The sequence below is a fragment of the Anser anser genome, assembly GCF_964211835.1.
Source record: "Anser anser genome assembly, chromosome: 11".
Classification (NCBI taxonomy): Eukaryota; Metazoa; Chordata; class Aves; order Anseriformes; family Anatidae; genus Anser; species Anser anser.
The window spans coordinates 7,288,408-7,307,737 of record NC_139732.1 but is presented as its reverse complement, the minus strand read 5'-3'; the positions used below and the strand labels follow the sequence as shown (position 1 = coordinate 7,307,737).

The following is a 19,330-nucleotide window of genomic DNA, read 5'->3' as shown; positions in this document are numbered from 1 at the left end:
TTTTTATTTATTTTTTTTTTGCATTGGAAGATTTCTTTCTATAAATTGCAGTTGTACTATGCCACCTTGAAATGGTCTGTCAGCAGTATGATATAGATTTTTTTTTTGACGTTCTAATAGTGCATAACTTCTTCAGAAAAAGAAATTACTACTGTTTGAAGATCACAATGTATTTGTTAATCATTTATCCTAAAATGTTTAGTTACAATTTGTAGTTCTAGTCTGCAGTGCATTTGAGAGATTTGCATTATAAAGTAAAACATTCCAGTTAAAATAAGATTTGCTCATAAATGATTCATTTGGCAGTTATTAAATCACCTTCTAACTCCCATCTGCTGTAAGGAGTTTATCAGAGTACTGTAATGGCAAGGCAAACAGCTGGCTGTCTATTAGCCATTTAAAGTTGAAAAACCACTGGCCAGTTTACTATGTTAAATTTGTTCTTTACAGGGAGTTATTTTACAAGCTGGATGGTGTTGGAAGGATTTTTCTTTTGTTTTGTTTATGAATACTTTATTTCTGTGGTAAAGGAAGGATAAATGAGGTTTGCATACCAGGAAATGTTTTAGTACCACATAACTAGATGGAGTGGCAGTTAGATGGCCAAAGGCCACTTCAGAATTAGTGTGCCATTTGCTTTTGCTGTAAACAAAACCCAAATCTGCTTGCCCTTGCAAAGCTAAGAAAACGAGCTCACTGCCTGGCAGTTTGGCATGGAATGGGAAGATGACTCTGAAGCAATTCCCTCATAAATGTATTTTGCCCTCACTTAGTGTGGTGCATAGTCATGCCTTTTGTTTTACATGTGTGTGAGTATAAACTGAACATCAACAGAAAGATTTTGAGAAGTATGGGGATCATGTACAGTAGTGTCCCTACCTAGTGCATGTAGATAAACTGTTGGATTATCACATGACCTTTGTCACTGAAATGAAGAGGAAAGTAATTGCCCTAAAAAGTAGCGGGTAGCTGAACAGTGCTGTATATTTTGGTTTAGGTATTGTCTGCCTTTTATCCAGGCAAGGAACAGTAGCACAAATCTAAACCTTGTTTTCAACCAGTATGAGGGATGACCATATGGTTAAACATATGAAATATATGAAGTATTTCCGAAGACTTCAGCTCTTGGTTGGTTCGTTCATAATCAGATGCTTTTTCTCTTCATGCATAATTTCTGTTATGGGACTGCCAGAATATTGGTGGGTAAATTTGCCAGCAAGTCAGTCCACAGAGCTCTGGGATTGTAACTTAAGTGATATAGGTGCTTTTAATTTCACAGGTGTTCACAAAGTGGAGTTTATTTCAGTTTAGTTTATAGGCAACTTGCATTGGTATTTTTGGACCTCCAGACAATAGATAAGAGATCCAGTTTATATATAAACTTAATTCCTCAGTTAGTGTCAGCACACCTGATTTGCATTGCTGTCCCTTGGGCCCAGGCAGAGCACCTAAAGAATGCGCAAGGGCTCTGCAGGGATGTGGTTTTGTCTGCAGAGATCTAGACTGAAAAATAGATTCCAAATAGACTGAAGAAAACAGGTGCTTGATAACCTTGAAGTAGTTCATAGATAATACAGAATTTCAAGTGTTATAGAAATACAAACACTTATGTTTGCATTCCTGGGACAATTCTTCAATACTGTTCTGAACTGAGAATTTTTCAGAGCAACAGGAGAGCTTTTTGTGACCAACACTAAACTTGAATTCTTCCTTAATGAAATTCTTTAATACTGGAGAGAACATATCCCTGCTCCTGTCTGTTCCTGTGTATAGATGCTTTGCTTCATTCCATTCTGGATTATAATGATTTGGGTTTTGTGTATGTGCTCAGAGAAGGTTTGTGGGTTTTTTTGTTTCTTTTTGGCTTTTGGAGTCACTGTTTTACTTTTTGTATATTCTTGAGGGAAAACTCAGTTTGAATTTTGAATTCTGTTTATATAAGCATGCAGTCAAAATTGCCTACCTGTATGTTAGGTGCGTGGCTTTTAAACAGAATCTAGATAATAAATAGCATAAATACAATAAACAATTGGAGATAGATTATGAGCTACTGTCTTTTTAATCATGATCCTTTTCAGATGTAATCCTTAGATAAGATTCACACTTCCGTGACTTGCCCACTAATAAGGTAATAGAGAATTACACTCTAAGGGCCTACCAGCATCACTTAAATCAGTCACTTGTTTTTAGCATAAGCTCTGTGGAAACAGAAGCAGGACTCTTACATAAGACTTGAAATGCTAAACGTGGTATTTAGTTATACATGAGACATTCTGGGAAAATCTCAGGTGACAAGGAAAGATGCTTCAGAGCATTAATCCCAATATAGTAACACACTATATACTGACAAATATATCCAAGCTTAAGTAATTAAATCTTTTTTTAAAGACACACTATGATAAGGAGTAAGTGTCCTGAGAAGATTAATTTTTTTTTCCTCTTGTATACTACAGTTCAGTAGTGATCATTTGAAAGCCAGTGTCGTCTTTACCCCTTCAGCTCCTTTTTCTTTTAAGACCCTCAGGGATTGCTTGAACACTTAATCTGTAGTGTCTATTTTTTAATACCAATTGCACATTAAGTACAAATTTAGTATCTCCCATTACATGTATACCACATTATTACCATAATTTAATCTTGTTATCTTGTTTTCCTTTCAGTACATCCAGCTTCTTCAGAACAACAGTCTAACTATTTAAAACAATAGTAACCTGTGTCCTATATCCAAAACCTTTACTTCAAAGAAATTAGTGCTGAAACTTTTGAATGCCTCTGTTCTACCAGTGGGATAATTTCATCAATATTTGTTCTAAAAGAATACTAGTTTAAAACTCAAGAAATACTGTTTCATTCCATGTAACTCAGTTTGGTTTACTCTGATGTAAATCAAAAAGATCAAGCCCAGATCAGTGCTAGTGCAGCTCTGACGTTTTGAGCTGTGTTCTTGCATGTATTACAGGGCAGGTTTTGTGTTCTGCCAAGAAGCCTCTGGAGAATTTTTGTTGAATTCTTGTTGCATTGCCTGCATAAGGAAGAGTTATCAATAACTGTTTTTTTTCTTTTTTTCTTTTTCTTTTTTTCTTTTTTTTCTTTTTTTTTCTTTTTCTTTTCTTTTTCTTTTTTTCTTTTTCTTTTTTTTTCTTTTTCTTTTCTTTTTTTTCCTGCTTCATGTAATGGCTTCTGCCCCTCTGTTTGAAGAAGTAGTCAATTCCATTTTTGAGATGCTTAAGGCCAAACTTCTGCATCTAATTCCAAATATATATTTGTGCTTCGTTTAGCGTTTCTTGCTTTTTACATCCTGCATCAGAGAAATAAATGAATAGTGATAGGCACCAATTCTGTATCGCTAAAAGTACTATGATTTTTAAGTCACTGAGGTCAGTATAGAGAAATAGTCAAAAGTTAAGATTCCCTTACCTTTTGTTTGTTTGTTTGTTTTTAAGACTGTGAGCTGGAAGCATTGGTGTGTAAATATTTTTAAATGTGTTCTTCTTCCATTCCTTATAAATATTTGGAAATGAAAAAGGCTATAAGCCTCCACTTAACCTCCAAACTGAAATACACATTTGATCAAGAGTTGAAAATGGGGGAGTGGTTTCCCTTTTAAGTGGTATAACATTATCCTACCAATTGCAGCTGCTGAAATTGCTTCTTTTTAAGGATCTAAGTGGACACCAGGTGAGATGGAGTATGGTCTAAGTTCTGGGGGGTTTTGCACAATGTGTGTAACAGGCTTTCTGAAGGTACATATCCTGATTGATAAGGTTTTTAAGATTTCTTTCTTTCTTTCAGATGGATAAATGTTAAAGCCTCAATGACTTGAACAAGCAGCATAAAGTTTGTTCTTATTTCCAAGTGTTTGGCTTGGTTAGCTCTAAGAAAAAGCTGTGAGGGGAGAAGTCCAGTTTTTGAGCTGAACGTCACATGTTTCTCTAGACATTACTTGCAAGATGTTATCTAGTAAATTGCTAATGACTCTAATGTGATGAATTAAATTCCACTTATATTCGTGTGGTTGGGTTTGTTATTTATTTATTTATTGCTAAAAATCGTAATTTTAGTATGTTGTTTCTCTAGCTTTCCCAGAAAGAAAATGGTGATTGTGGAGTTTCACTCCCTGGTGATATTTAAAAAATGGTCCTGAGCAACCAGCTCTAGGTGGCCTGGCTTTAGCAGGATTGGATCAGATGACCTCCAGAGGTCACTGCCAACCTCAACCATTCTGTAATTTGCCTTAAAAGTTAGATGGTGCTGGAGTGTAAAACTGCAAGCTGTTGTATATAGGTACACAGCTGTTTACAATAGAGATTTATTGTTTCTTTGCCTGAAGGGGGGTGTGGGGGGAATAAAGCAGTATGGTAACCATCAAAAATAGCCCTAGATGAAGATACCCCACTGTGTGCATGAAACTGTTTTTCTTCAGTTTTAATAGGATGGAACCTGGGTGTCAATCCAAGCTAGAAGTTGTGTTGCCATGTTTTGAAACACAGGATTAGGGCCAATTTTAAAAACAAATCCAGAATTCTGTACATGTAATGCTATTCTTAAATGCATCCTTTATTTTTACTTTTCCGAAGATCTCATTTTTCCTAATAATTTCCCATGTTGTAATCAAACAATAGATTTCATCCAAAATTATAGCTAGCAAAAATAATTTCTCATTTTGAAACTAGTAAATGACTAGTGTAGAATGGAAAGTAAAATGTCTAATTGAGTTAATGTAGGCACTGTGTCAGTGTACAGCCATTGTGATTAATGAAGATTAATTTCCTTTAGAAAGAATATTCTACATAAGGGCCTACTCTTGTCAAAAATGAAAAATATTAATGAATGTAGGTTTAGTAGAGTAATAAGCAGTCTGAGTAAAGTACTTGAAAGTGCAAATTATCATTTGTTATTTGTATTTTTGCTAGTCAGGTTATTTTGTAGCTTTAAATGCTCTTCTTCATGGTCTGCTGTAGGTGTGGTTCTAGGTATGCAAGACTAAATTAAACTTCTACTCAAATTATTCCATTGTAACTGAGGGAACTGACTGATGGAATGGGAGGGATTTTGGCTTTACCTCTTCCTAGTAGTGAACACAAATGTGTGGTCCTTGTTAGAAAACTGTTTGCTTTTGGGAAGGCAGCCAACGGTGAGTTCCTATGCTAAAAAGAGCTATTCTATGACTATGGATTGATTTCAAAGTCTGCTGTCAGTCAGGCTGAGATGTTGTTGAGAAAGGAATGACAAAAACGATGTATGTTTTATGTGCAACAGAAATGATAAGAAATGGACAAACGTTATTTGAATCAGTGTATTGAGCTATGAAGGTACTTGTGGAAACGTTCTTATCAAATATGTATTTGTGCCAAATAAAAAGCAGCAAAAGTTTATACAGAAACTCTTCCTTATCTCATGTAAAAAATAAAAATCTCCCACTGTAGTTTATCATGTAATTATATAGTAACAAGAAGTCTTTTGTAGGTGTTTTGCAAACTTTTTGAATCAGTGGTATTAAGATTTAATTAGGAAACCTCCAAGATTTTATTACACTACATAGAATATATAAAAAGCTGGATGCATATAATCTGTTTTATAAGCATTTTGAGTTTTTTTTGTTTTTGTTTCTTTTGAACAGTCACACTACCACTCTACCCAAGATGGTATTTAACAGATAAAAAAAGAGGTGCCATTTAGTGCTATTAATAGCTGTAAAAGGAAGTTTGACTAATATATCCTACTTCCCATTCTTGCACAGCAGTATTCTATAGAATTTCTCAGCAAAAATCAATGAATGTATTATTGAGTTTGACTTGGTATATTAAAGAAATCATGAGCATGTTAAGAAGCTTAAAGATTTAGAACCTGAATCTTGAAATCCTTTGTTTTCCCTCTAAGAAATTCTTATTCAAATATGAAGCCACTATCTGTACCTAATGATTTAGATTGCTAGCTTCTGAAAAGCCTTTAAAGGAAAACTTGTCAGTTTTAACTTCCTGGTTTTGTGAAAGGTGAGGAAGTACTACTGCTCTTTCCATGAGTTTCAGCAAGAATAAGCAATTATCCTGTTCTGCATTAACAATATTATTAAATCTATTGATCCTCTTAGCAATTCAATAATCTGGATAATCATTTTAAATTTAATCTTTTATTTCAGAAAGAGATGTCTAGGCTTTTCAGGTAATATAAGAATGCCAAATTTTCTTTGATTTACTGGTGTAATATGCAAAGGGAAATGAACGTTGATTTTAGAAAACCAAAAGGATTATTTTGCTACCCAAAAATTCCCCTTGGAAAATAATTAGAACTATCTGATTTTTTAAAAGGTGCAGTCGTAGAGCTATATATATATATATATATATTCAATTTATATTTAACAATGAAATTACTTTCATATAAAACATGCCCTTTTTTGTTCCCATTTTTAGCTGAAAGGTATACCCAGAATAATCTAACTTTCTCTTCTAGGTTGCACATTGTGCAGTTTGAATGAATTCAGTGATTAGAAATAATAATAGAAGAGATGATGGATTAGTCATAGCAGTGAAAATTGCTGGCATATATCTAACAAGCGTTAGAATAGTATACATTCTGTCATCTTAGTTAATATTGTGTACGTTGGGTAAATATACGCAGACAAAATTGCCCTTTAATGTATTTGACTGTTGTGTTGGAAAATGTAGGCTTATTTTGTACATCAACATGTATATACTCACAGGGTTAAAAAGATGTTGTAGTTCTTAACTACATTTTATTGTTTTCTAACTGTAAATGTTAAAATGATTAGTTCAGGATTTTCCTTGAGGATTCAGTGGTGAAGAAGCTATTTTATTTACAGTACTTTAGGAAATAATCTCCCACTTTACTAAGTAGGCCTAGGAGCAGAACAAAAGCAGTATTGTGAAAGAAAGTATTGGGGAAAATTATGCAAGACTGAAATTTATACTGATAAATGTAGCGTGGAGAAGTTGCATGTACTGGACCAGATTCAGACAATAGGTCCAGATCTCCTGTGCTGATCTCAAGTGTGAAGGGGCTGTATTAGCATGGAGATAAGGGTGGAATAAGAATTAATGTGTGTATTCTCATCAAAAGTCCCAGAGCATAAGGTGTGCTCAGAATAGAGTGTTCCAAGACAAAGTATGGGAGCAAAGCTGTTGGCAGTGGGAATGGCTCATTGTGTTCAGTGGTGTGGGAATTTAGTGAAACTACAGCTGTACAATGTTGTTGAGTAATAATAATAATTTAAAAAAAAAAAAGTTCATCAATAAAATCAAAACGGGGGGGGGAAGCCCAGTAGTGAAAGCTGCTTTGTTCTTTTATCTGTACTTGAGTTGTGTGCAGAAGAGCAGAATCCTTTCTGCTATGCTTCAGGCCTCCAGAAGCACAGCTGATCTTGGTTAGGATTTTTTTCCTCCAAAAACCTATTGCAGGTGCTGCTGGAGAATGGCTTTGATTTTTTGGAATTCCCTTCTCATGGGCTGATAGAGTACCTCCTTCTCAGAACATCAAAATGCATGTTGACTTTCTGATGGCATCATTCTTGTGGCATGATGTCTAGCTTTCTTTATGCAGATCTCACTTCTGACTGTTTCCTCTGCTTCTCAAGCAGTGCTTGTCTTTTTTAAAGTATGTCTTTTTTATTAAAAAGATAAAAAGCTCAGATGAGATAGTGGTTATTTCATATATAATTAGAAGAGGGATGAAATGCTTGTGCTTTTATGTTTAAAAGAAAAATGGCAGATTTTGTTTTTTCAGTTCATCTGCAGATGCAACAAAATCCAGAGCTTAGTTAAGAGTTCATGTTAAGTTATGGAGAAAAGCTCTTACTGTCTTTCTCTCATGGGTTAACTGGAACTAGACTGTTGTGCAAACACCTTAGCATTCAAAGGGCTTCTTTGTTTTTAACCTAAAGCCAGGAAAAAATTGTTGATATTGAAAACATTATCTTCATTGCAAAATACAGAACCCAAAATTTCATTTTTCTCTATTTGTAATTAAATTATATGGGAAGTAGAGAACAGTGTCGTAAAATGTTTGGAAGGCTAGAAAAGAATGTTCAGTTTCAGAAGTAGGAAAAAAAAAATCAAGAAGTGAAAGTAAGCGAAGGTACCTCAAAAAAGGCAAAAGTCCTTTCTGTACTAATTGTGTTTGGGTATTGAGAAGGAGATGGAATTTTGTGACTCTCTGACTTCCACTATTAGGTGAAAGGGAGCCAGGGATTTTTTTTTTTTTTTAATAGAGGCTCTCCTGTAAAGAAGGAGGGCAACAATAGCTAGCTGTCACAACAAGCTGATATATACCTTTGATCAGCCAAATGAATGTTGCAGGCATTTCTTATAGAAAGGAGATTGCTTATCGATCTATATCAAAATATGCATGCTAATCCCAGGCAGCAGAGAGTATTTTCAAGTGGAGTTAATAATCTGATTGCTGTTCTGTCTGGTGCAATTCACTGAACTCGGAGCTCTAATCAGTCTGGGGTCTTGCAGTCAAATGTATTTTGCTGTTTAAATTTGGATTTGTGACATTGATTGAGGAGTCCTTGTAAAGGTGTTGACAAATCAAATTGTTTGTTCCAGTAGTGTTTTGCTAGAGATCAAGTCCAAAGTAATAAGCAGTGAATTTGTTCATTACTAGTAGGGTGAAAGGAATGATAAAATTCACCTGCATCATTATCACAGGCACAGTATCAATAAAAGATATGTTTTGAGTGAAGAAAATGTAGTAGTATTTGTGGGTAAATGTGATGAGTGATGAAAACTAAAATACAATACTGTAATTCAAGAATTATTTAATAATAGCTTGGAGAAAATATTATTTTTTTAAACAACTTTACAGAACAATGAGAAGGGATAAGGAAAAACAATTTTTAAAACCTTTTTTTGGGGGGTGGGGTGATTTAAATGGGTTTCTTGTATTTAAAACTGTTAGTGAAAATACAGTTTTCAATGCAAGTGTTTGACTCAGTCTTACTCATGTGCTGTGGATATTCTCCATATATGTTAATTTTGTTTAGGTAAAATATTGAGAAGTGTATACTGAGATGTGTGTCGTGTTCGTTCAAAATGTAAGATTTTACAGAATATTCATTAAAAAGGATGTTGAAATGATTTTAGATGATCTTGTCCTTTTTACTAAGTCTTTAAGTGGGATTCTCAAATAATATATTGATCACTTTCTGTATATAGTACTGATTGTGCTTTGCCATTTGATGATTGTCTTCAGCAGTTTTTGTGAGAAGCATGTTTCCCTAAAATAATATTCCCACAGTTACTAGAATGTTTTATACTTTCTAAAAACTGGAATTTCCTTGAAAGATGGGAAGCTTTTTAAATGTTTCACACCTTCCATATGTATGTGGCAAATGCCTGAATAGTTTGGTTACTCTGATTCTTATTTTTGGGTAATGAATTATGTTTGCATTTGACTCTTTCTTTCATTTTGTTGTATGTTGCATACCAAACAGGTGAATCTGGTCAGGGCAATTAAATTATTGTTCCTGAGCTTAATCATCAGAACTCATGAGTATGAGAATAGCTTCCTATTTTCTGTTTCTCCCAATCAATTGTAATACCTCGTGCATGGAAATTGAGTTTGTGTCTTACTACTTAAGTCTTAGCAAAAAGAGCATTGACCACTTTTGTTTGTTTGTTTGTTTTCATAAAGTTTTCAAATCTGGAGCAATCCAAGAGCAGTAAAGTAATAATTCTCACTACACTGAATTGCATGACCATTGTCTGAAAATCCTGGCACGTGTGCACTTAACTCTCTGTTATGCACACATCCTTGGATGCCCTAGGCTTGCTATACTTTTGTGGTTTAGTTGTGTAGAGCATGGCTCTATCTCATGCCTTATAAATAAAATGCGTGATATGCAGCAGATTTACAGGAATTACGCATTTCTTTCTAATACAGTCTAGACAAAAAAATAGTGTCACTTTTTAACAGTAAAATAAAACATGCGTAATGGTTAGTGAAATTGTTTATTTTCCAAAAGGAAAGAGAGAAATGCAGATTTTGGTAGGAAAAAGAAAAGTCAAAGTGGCTTTGTAAATTTTTTTCTTTGACATTAGAATAGAACATCATCATATAGACATTTGAGTAACTTGCTAAAACTTACTGAAAGAATTTTTATGGGATTCTTTTTTAATGTCATATCATCAATATCAAAATTTTTTCTTAATTCTTTTAAAAGAAATTTTAGAAATAGACTTGTTCAGAAAATTGTGACAGTTTTGGAGTGTTGAGATTTATCCATATTCTGTAACAGAAATATGTCAAAACATTTTAAATTGAATTTTATTTATTATATAAGGATAAAACTCAAGGTAAGGAAGATTGGCCATCCCAATCCCAGAGTCCATCCAAGTTCTAAAGTTCCTTTTTTTCTTATCTGAAGACAGTGTCTTAGGAATGAAGAGCGTGTCCTAGGAAATACTTTTTAAAATGTCTATTTTTTTCTGCTCCAAAACGAGAGGTTGTAATAGGAAATGGTATGGCAAACAACAAAAATACAAAGTACTGGAGTTAGTCATGGATTCTGTTTTTGTTTTTTCTAATTCTTCGCTTAATTGGGCTTTGAGTTCTTTTTGTATTTGTGCTTTCTTCCTGCTGCGTGTTGATTTAATGACTAGCCAAATGTTATTAAACATTTTTCCTTTTGCAATATGATTATGTTCTCAGTTTGATAGACTGACCTTTTTCTTTTTTTTCCTCTTGACATGCATGTAATTCATCTCATCAAACATATTTCTTTTGATGGTTTGCTATTCTTTCTGTTCCCCCATTTAATTTCAGTGTCTAGGGCCCCCTTCTGTTTCAGAGAAAGCCAGTGAAATGTCTAAGACTGTGCAGTCTGAAAGCATTTTTTCTTTATAGTGGTAACTTTTTTCTTTTGTAGCTGAAATGTTTCTCTTTTCTTACAGGAAGGTCTCCTGGATTCACTGACATGGATAATTTTGCTTTCTTTTTGTATCCTCAAGTAGCCCCTCTCTACCACCCACATACCCCTTGGGTTTTTTTTTTTTTTTTACTTTTTTTGCAAGAGTTTTGTGTCTGAGAACCATGCCACATCCCACACAATCCTTTATGAAAAAGAAAAAATGTAAACTATATAACCCTTCCAGAACATGTTTTGAAACCACAGCAGCCATCTGGTTTTCCAGAAGGCCTGCTGTTCTTTTCATGTTTGGAGGAATAGTTTGATAACAAACTTGTCTAATAAATATAGAGCTGAAAGACAACAAATAAGTGTTCGCTGTCTCCTGACATTTTTGATGTTTTCCTAATTTATAACATTAAAAATGGTTGAAACAGATGGGGTTTAATATATTCTCCTGTACAAACACATGGCTTAAGTTGTGTACAATATCAGTGTGTTGGATTATGCATACTCTATCAGATTTCACTTCATCCGTTTATTCTGAGTTTCTCTACAAGAACAATATTTAACTACTAGCAAACATTTTTTTTTTAAAGGTAATCTCTTAATAGTCATAAACCAACCTAAATTTGCACGTAATATAGCATAATCTGTAATCATCTGTATAAACAGATTGCTTTGTTTTGTGATTGGATTAATCCTAGAAGATAACTTTGCTGGTCAAGTTGCAAATATTTATTTGATCATCTTTTCTGTTAACTGTATTGTAGGAATTTCTTTAACCCAGCATTGCCTGATCTGATTAAATGCTTAGCTGAAACGTGTTTTGAAATTAACAGTAATGTATGAGTTTGGAAGCACCTATCCATGTCACCAAGGAGTAGGAATATGTTAAAGGATGTGAATTAGTTCACAAAATTGAGTTGGTGCAAATTCCAGGTGTGCCTGTGCAACTTATCATCCTCCTCACTTCACCTCAATGAATGCATAGTTTTCCTGCTACCGCCACAACAAACATTGGATTGAGGAGAGTTGTCACTTCTTCGTCTGAATGAAGCTTGCTGTCAGAGATGGAAAAGAGTGGATGTTGTGAAACATAGTTCAAGCAAATAATTTATTCAAGTCATTATGCTAACTGGACTCACCTATATTTTTATGGGAAGTTTCACCTGTATAATAGAGTAACATAGTGTTGGAGAACTGTCAAGATGTGTAATGGTTCTAAGCAAATTTTGAGATCAGCAGTGGAACACAAGAGAATGTGTCTATGTCTTCCTACTGCACTTCATATTGAAACATGGGGTAGATGCTCATCTGATTTGGAAATACCTGTGCAGTCATACTGTAGTTTATTTTTGCACAGAAAAAAAAAAAAAGCACATAATCAAATTTAACCTATTTTTGAGGTTTTTTTAACCATGGTATGCATTTTAAATGACTGCTTCTTTCCACAAGGTGATCTGTTTAGTTCTGTAAATATATTTTTCTACTTTAGAGGGGTGGATACACCCCTAGAGTGCGGAAGATTCTGGCTCTGACCCAGCAAGATACTTAAATCACCTGTTTAACTGCTTGTATGTTTAATGTTAGTGAAGTACTGAAGAGGTTTGTGATCAGAGCAGTCAGTATGTATTGAAATCATGAAAAGGTTTGTGCAGTCTAAATTAACAATTAGTCTAGCCAGATTTTTCAGGAAGATGAGGTCTGGATCAGCTTTGCAAAATTTGGGAATATATAAAATTGCTGTTTTCCACCTGACTTATTTTTCTTTAAAAGGAGGTTTTAAAACAATTTTCTATCATAAATTCAGCAGTTTGACTCTTCGGTATTCTAACAAAAATATTCAAATAAGCTACTAATTTGCTTTCTACCAAAATATATTTCTTTGCAAACTCTTGACTTTGTAACATATCTCGTAGTTCTTTCTTGTAATTAGATGTTGAATCTCCTTTTCTCCTTGACTTAATTGTTGGATGGTGAGGCTGTTTATGTTGGCATTTTTCACATTATCTAGCTCGTTGTCCACCTGGCTATTCACTATACTGTACATTAAATTTGCTTAATTTGGTTTATTTTACAGAATGAAATGGCTTTTATGCATATAAATATTACACTTCTTCCAGTATCCTCGAACATCTATTACTGATATTTTGTTACTTAGATGATGATTAAAGTAAGTGAGAATTTGGCTTGTATATAGCCTAAAAGTGTCAGAGTTTATAGAACTTCTACACTTCTTTATCTTAAATTGGTCTCATGTAATAACTTTGAATGCAACAAAATGCCTTTCAGGAGGAAAACACCTGTGATTGTACTTGCTGCTTTCTTCTGTCATCCACTTTGTTTTTATGTAAAGTTTCTCTGGAAGGCCTGATTTAAGGAAAGTGTTTAAATATATCAGTCAATCTTAACTATAAAATAATTCTAAAGGAAATGTGTTTTGTGGGTGTATGGATGGCTTTTGTACAAAAACTGCATCAAGATTGTTAAATTGAGCGGTAGCCACCTCATGTAGTTTACCACGCCTGTCAGGATTGTTTGAGACTTGGGATCAGTGCTGGTGTAACCACTGCCACAGTTTCCAATTCTGGGAGGTTGAAGAGGGACCTTCCAGCTGACACACTTACTGTGCTTGAGTATTTTGCTCAACTGTGGCTGTGGTATGATGGACAGAATTGAAATATGTGAAGTGTAAGATGCCTGTTTTGTGCAGGTAAATTTTGCAAAATTTATGCAAGATGTAGATCATATCAGAATTTATTTATTCTTATGCAGTTGGTGCACAACTCATTAAATCTTAGATAAGCTTAGGCATGTTTTAAAAAGATGTGTCACTTCTAGGAACTTGTCTGTCAGCCAGTACCCACGCTAAATTCTGGTAAGTATCAAAAGGAAGCATCTCAGGAACTGCTAATTTGGCAATTTCTAATTACTGTCTCACCTCGAGTACTGTGTGCAGTTCTGGGCACCACAGTACAAAAAGGACGTGAAACTGTTGGAGAGTGCCCAGAGAAGGGTGACGAAGATGGTGAAGGGACTAGAGGGGAAGACATATGAGGAGTGGCTGAGGTCACTTGGCCTATTCAGCCTGGAAAAAAGGAGGCTGAGGGGAGACCTCATCGCAGTCTTCAGCTTCCTCACGACGGGGAGTGGAGGGGCAGGCGCCGATCTATTCTCTTTAGTCACCAGTGATACGACCTGCTGGAATGATATTAAGCTGAGGCAGAGGAGGTTTAGACTGGACATCAGGAAGAGGCTCTTCACTGAGAGGGTGGTCACACACTGGAACGGGCTCCCCAGGGAAGCAGTCACTGCCCCGAGCCTGCCAGAATTTAAGAAGCGTTTGGACTGTGTACTTAGTCACATGGTCTAAAATTTTGGGTAGACGTGTGGTGCCAGGAGTTGGACTTGATGATCCTTATGGGTCCCTTCCAGCTCGGGATATTCTATGATTCTTTTTTCTGCTCCACTCTTAAAAAAAAAAAAAAAAAAGTGCATGTTATTTAAATTGTACTTCAGGACTATGTGAAACTGCAAGCTGTGAAACCTTGTTTTTCTAATTCACCTACTGATCTTAAATGTAACATTAAGCTTTAGGTTTTACATGATTGGAGATGTATCTCTATTCATATCAGAGAATCTGTGAACTGGTGTTCAATTTTTCATTCTGAATGTTCAGGAACAGGTAATGCTTTCCTAGGATTTCACTGTAATGGAGTTTTTAATTTTGTTAATTTTGTTTGTTAATTTTGTTAGTTTTGTTAATTTTAATTTTGTGGGTGGTTCTTTCCTCTTGTGTTTTTGAAATATTGTCACCTGCATGGCCCATAGGATGCTTAAAGTTATGATGTGGATAAGGGTTTTGTTAAGTCCATGTTTGTTCCATTTGTACTTAAAGTGACCATATCTTTTGTGTGCATGAAGGTCTGTTCTTTGTGTTCTTTGCACCTTTTATTTGCTTTTTGTCTATGGGAAAATGTGTAATTATCTGCCCCTAACTAGCATAAAGAATATATTATTTCCTGAGCATTGTAGCTTTTATTTTAAATTATTCTTCAAGTTTTCATAGGGTCCATTGAAACAAAGAATGAATGTTTTTCTCAAATCTTACTCTTCAGTTTCAGTTGAGTACAAAAATGTAACTGTTCTTAAATGTTGTATGTGAAACAACAAATCTATAAGCTATAGGCCGGCTCAACTAGGTTTTACATTATAGACCACCAGCAAATGTAATTGTATTCTGTACATTTGATGAAAAGTACAATATATACCCTCTCAGTAAGGGTTCTTTATTATGAAAGGGCTAGGTATTGCTTGGGTATTAACTATACTGTACTAAAACCCATAAACACCTTTTTACGCATAGAGTGCACACTTCAATGCAACTATCAAATGCTTTTCTATAAATAACAAACTTATGGAAAAAGAGGCCTTTGATTGCTTTCCAAGAATGCATTGAAACCTTAGAGGGACTCTATTTGATTCCAGGAGTTCAGTGCTAGTTGGTGTGTATCAATATCAGATTTCTCATTATTATTATAAAATAAGCTTTTATTTTAGCATCACAATATGCATTGGTTGCAAATGTGAGTTTATCATACGGGTAAATTTAAATTATTTTCAGGTAAGGCTGTGAATACTTTAACATCTCTTTGTACGCAACAGACAGGTGTTTTTTTTTTTTTCTGGGAAAGTAAATACCTACTAAACACGCAACTGAAGGGTGTGGAGGGTGAGGGGCAGCTTTCCTCTGGTGGTTCCTCGAAGTTGCAGCTGAGTCAGACTTTTCTACAAGTGATCACAGTGAAAAAAGTCAATTTTGTTTTATGTCTGGAACAGGTGAAGCCTAAATGCTAAACGCACATTTGGTTGAATGTTAAATGGTAGCTGCTGGTGACATCAATCATTTAATTTCATTGTCAGTCTGAGTAAACAGCAGTTGTTTTGTCTAAAGGTGGGACTGAGTTATGGGTGGCCTAACTGCACGGCAGATGGAATGTGGTTGCCTGTATGTATGAATACTATCATCTGGCTATTAACATACATGGTACAGATGGTAATTTGTAACTGAGTACATAAAGCTGAAAACTACAGCAAAGTAGTGTAATTCATGAAGAACAGTTTGCTTGCTTTGCAGTGCATTATATATGCACTTCATATTTATATGAATGAATGAAAGGTGGCTAGCAATTATAGGTTTCCTTCTAGGAATTCTTACTTATGCCCCAATTCTAAAACTAAACCAAAATAGTCTAATTATTGTAGTTGTAGAAATCTTTTAGGTAGTAAAATCTAAACTACTTATTTATCCTTGAGAGCTCACCTTTTTGAAAGAGCATCTGCTTTTCATTGAAAATGTATTTTTGCCAAACTGTACATCTGGGAAGCTTGAGGCATGAGGAAGTTAACAACTTGCACAAAATGACAGTTTGACTTCGATTAGGAGTCTTGATTTCATAGTCTTGGTGGTTTGTGCTGCTTAGTCAATCACCCTGCTTGCTTCTGGTTTTGTAAAGCATACAGTTAAGAAATAGATTGTTTTGTCTCCTATTCTTATTAATATTCTTATTAATATTACCACTGGTTGGAAGAACTGGTCTCGCTAGCTGATTTGTGTTTTTGTGGAAACATACTGGCTTCCATATACTTTTGGCAGGATACAGGAAAGCCTTTGTGGTTTTCCAGCAGCTGATTTAGAGGGTGAAAGAAGCATCAGTTTTTCTGACTTTTCCCTGAGGAGTGCCTTGGAACATGGAAACTGTGGGATTCCTGTTTTCTGTGTTCTCAGGATTTGTTGGGTCCTTGCTTAAGTGTGTTATAGGCTTGTGGGGATGTATAGCTGTATCGCTACTTGGGAATGTGCAGGTTTCAAAATTGATTCAACATAACAATTAGCTTTTTGAAAGCCCTAGAAGCAGTCATTCTAAAGAGCTAACTCCCCAGGGATGCCAGATGTTGTGGTCAAAAATAGAATCAAATTGTTTTATTATTACTACAGTGATTTCACTTCTAATTCTTTTGTTAGTGACTTCATTTGCAAAGACCTAACCCTGTTATTTTCTTTTTTTTACTTACCAATATTTATTTTAGTACACTAATCCATTCCTGAGAAAATTGTGGTTTTTGTTTGTTTGTTCTTGTTGGTTTTTTTAAAGATTTTGTAGTTTCAACAACATTGCTAAGTCTGACACCTGTTCAGGTGTTTGAATAGATGTTTCATTTGCAGAGGACATTGGGTTATAGTACAACTTTGCTCAAATCATTTTCTCTGTCTCAGTTCTATATTTATAAAATTATGATCTTTCACTAATTTCTATCTGATACACTGAGATTATAAACCCTTTCAATCATAATAATCTCTTATATGAACTCCATTTTGCTCTCAGGTCTGTGGACTTTCACAGAAACATTTTCCTCCTAAGCCATGCTGATAAGGCCTCAGCACCTGAATGCTTGGTTAGAGCCTGTACTGAAGTAAATTGCAAGTTGTGTGTGCTGTATGAGGGGGCAGCTGAGAAAAAAAAGGTTTTCTGTCAAAGGAGCTTACATTCATTACCCTGAAGGACAACAAAAGAAATCTGAAAATTCAAAACAAAGTGAAAATAGCTGGTTGATAGATAAATATCAAAAATAATTCTTCAGAAAAAATATAGGGGGGATAAGTATTCTCTCTCAAATATCCCACAGTATTTAGAAAGCAAATAGTGTTTTTAGTAGACATGAGTATATCTAGTCCTGTTTCTTCCTTGATGAGTGGGCGGAATCATGCACATGTGGACAAAAGCACACAAGCCTATGACAAAGATGACACAAAATGTAAATGTGAATTTAGCTTTTGTATTTGTTTCTAGTAATGGTAAGGTTTATTTTTCATAGGCTGCCATAAACATGATTTGATGCAATCAAGTTAGGGAGGAGCTTGCTGATTTTCAGTTTTATGCTACTGTAAATATTTAATCAAGTTTTAAACATTAAAGGAGCACTTGGGCTTTTCTTGTACTGTTTTCCCAGTAGAGTTGTAGATCTTATTAAAAACATTCATTATGTTGGTAGAGCACTTCTAAATGAATCAAGCCTAATACCCTGGTTTTTCACCTCTGAAAGAATGGGTTCAAGAGTCTAGTTCAGGTCACAAGTTAAATTAGCTTGGTAACCCTAGCATAGCCCCTTGTGGATGGACATACTGCTGGTTGCAATTCCCACCCCCTTCCAAAAACCGAGTCATTGTTTTCATCTTTGCCTACCACTTAAAGACATTGAGTTTATAATATGCAAGCATATTTTGACATTAAATATAATTTTGTGATTGGATGTACCGTCTTAAGTGGTGTTAAAGATCCAATTTTTATAAAGTATTTATTAAAGGAAAAAACCAGAAACACGACTTTTTTTTTTTGCTAATTCCTATAAAGAGCCATCCATATTCTGCTTATAGCCTTATTTATTTTGATAACATTCTGAGTCTTTTATAGAAAACTGCAAATCTATTTGGTCTGATGATAGCATATCTATTATTTTTTCACTTTTGGTTAAGTTTCCGATACTTTTGAGTAGGTAAGCTTCAATTATTTAAATGTAAATAAAAATGAAGTCTTGAATATGCAGAAAGATATAACAATATGTTGCTTTTATTTTTTGCTATTATCGTGTCCATATTTTTTAATGGACAAAAGTCATCTGGAAGAGTAACTGTAGTAATTAATATGTTTGAAAACCTCAGCAAGGCTTTTTTTCCTGCGTTAGCAGTTGACTCTAAATGCATTCTTTGGATTCTTAATCTTCCCGTTCCTGTACTGTATCCATACTGCTGTTTGAAGCCTCTGATCAGTTTTGTCATTCTCCCTCTGATTACAAGGGTAATATTTTTATTTGGCATAAGTGTATATATATATTGGTGTGTTTTGGTTGGTTGTTTCCATAATACCTTTTCATAAATACATTTTCACAAGTGCACATGCCCACAAGTGTGTAAGTCCTTCATATGGGTTCTAATAGTAAAAAATGCTGCCCAGCAAACCGGCTCCTGCCTGTCCTTGGTACAGTACAGCATGCCCTGATTCACGTCATTCCACATACTGTTAGAATCATTGCTTTTTTGGTTCATAGCCTCAATGATATGCTTGCCTGCAGTTCTGATTAACTGTACTCGCACACTGATAACTGTTGGGTTCAACAGAAATGAATTCTTTTCCCTTTGAAGGACCCCTTTAATTTATTTTTTTTTTGCTGGACCAGTGGTTTCAATGGATGACATTTGTCATCCCTGCCTTTATTGGGGAATGGTGATGCCCAGCTTGGATGATGCAAAATTGATGTCAATAACCTCCTTCGTCATTTTTGCTTAATTCCTCTTTTTGTGCCTTTTGTTTTTCTCACAAAAATCTCCAAATATTAGCTGATTTTGTCCAATTTTCATTCTACCTGTAGGGAAAAAAAGCTTTTGCTGCTATTATGAGGGACAGT

At 34.8% G+C, this 19,330-nt stretch overlaps 1 protein-coding gene across 11 annotated transcripts in view; it reads left to right on the top strand.

Moving 5' to 3' along the window:
- Window positions 1-19,330, top strand: part of LOC310879881 (uncharacterized protein) — a 295,028-nt gene that overhangs the window by 41,286 nt on the left and 234,412 nt on the right. The window contains exon 6 of one of the 11 annotated variants that reach the window (XM_083794869.1): window positions 10,911-14,845. The exons of the other annotated variants lie outside the window; for them this stretch is intronic. Coding sequence (XP_083650995.1) covers window positions 10,911-10,932 — 22 coding nt within the window. The 3' untranslated portion in view covers window positions 10,933-14,845. Of the gene's footprint in view, window positions 1-10,910; window positions 14,846-19,330 lie in introns of those variants that run through there. 11 annotated transcript variants of the gene reach the window in all.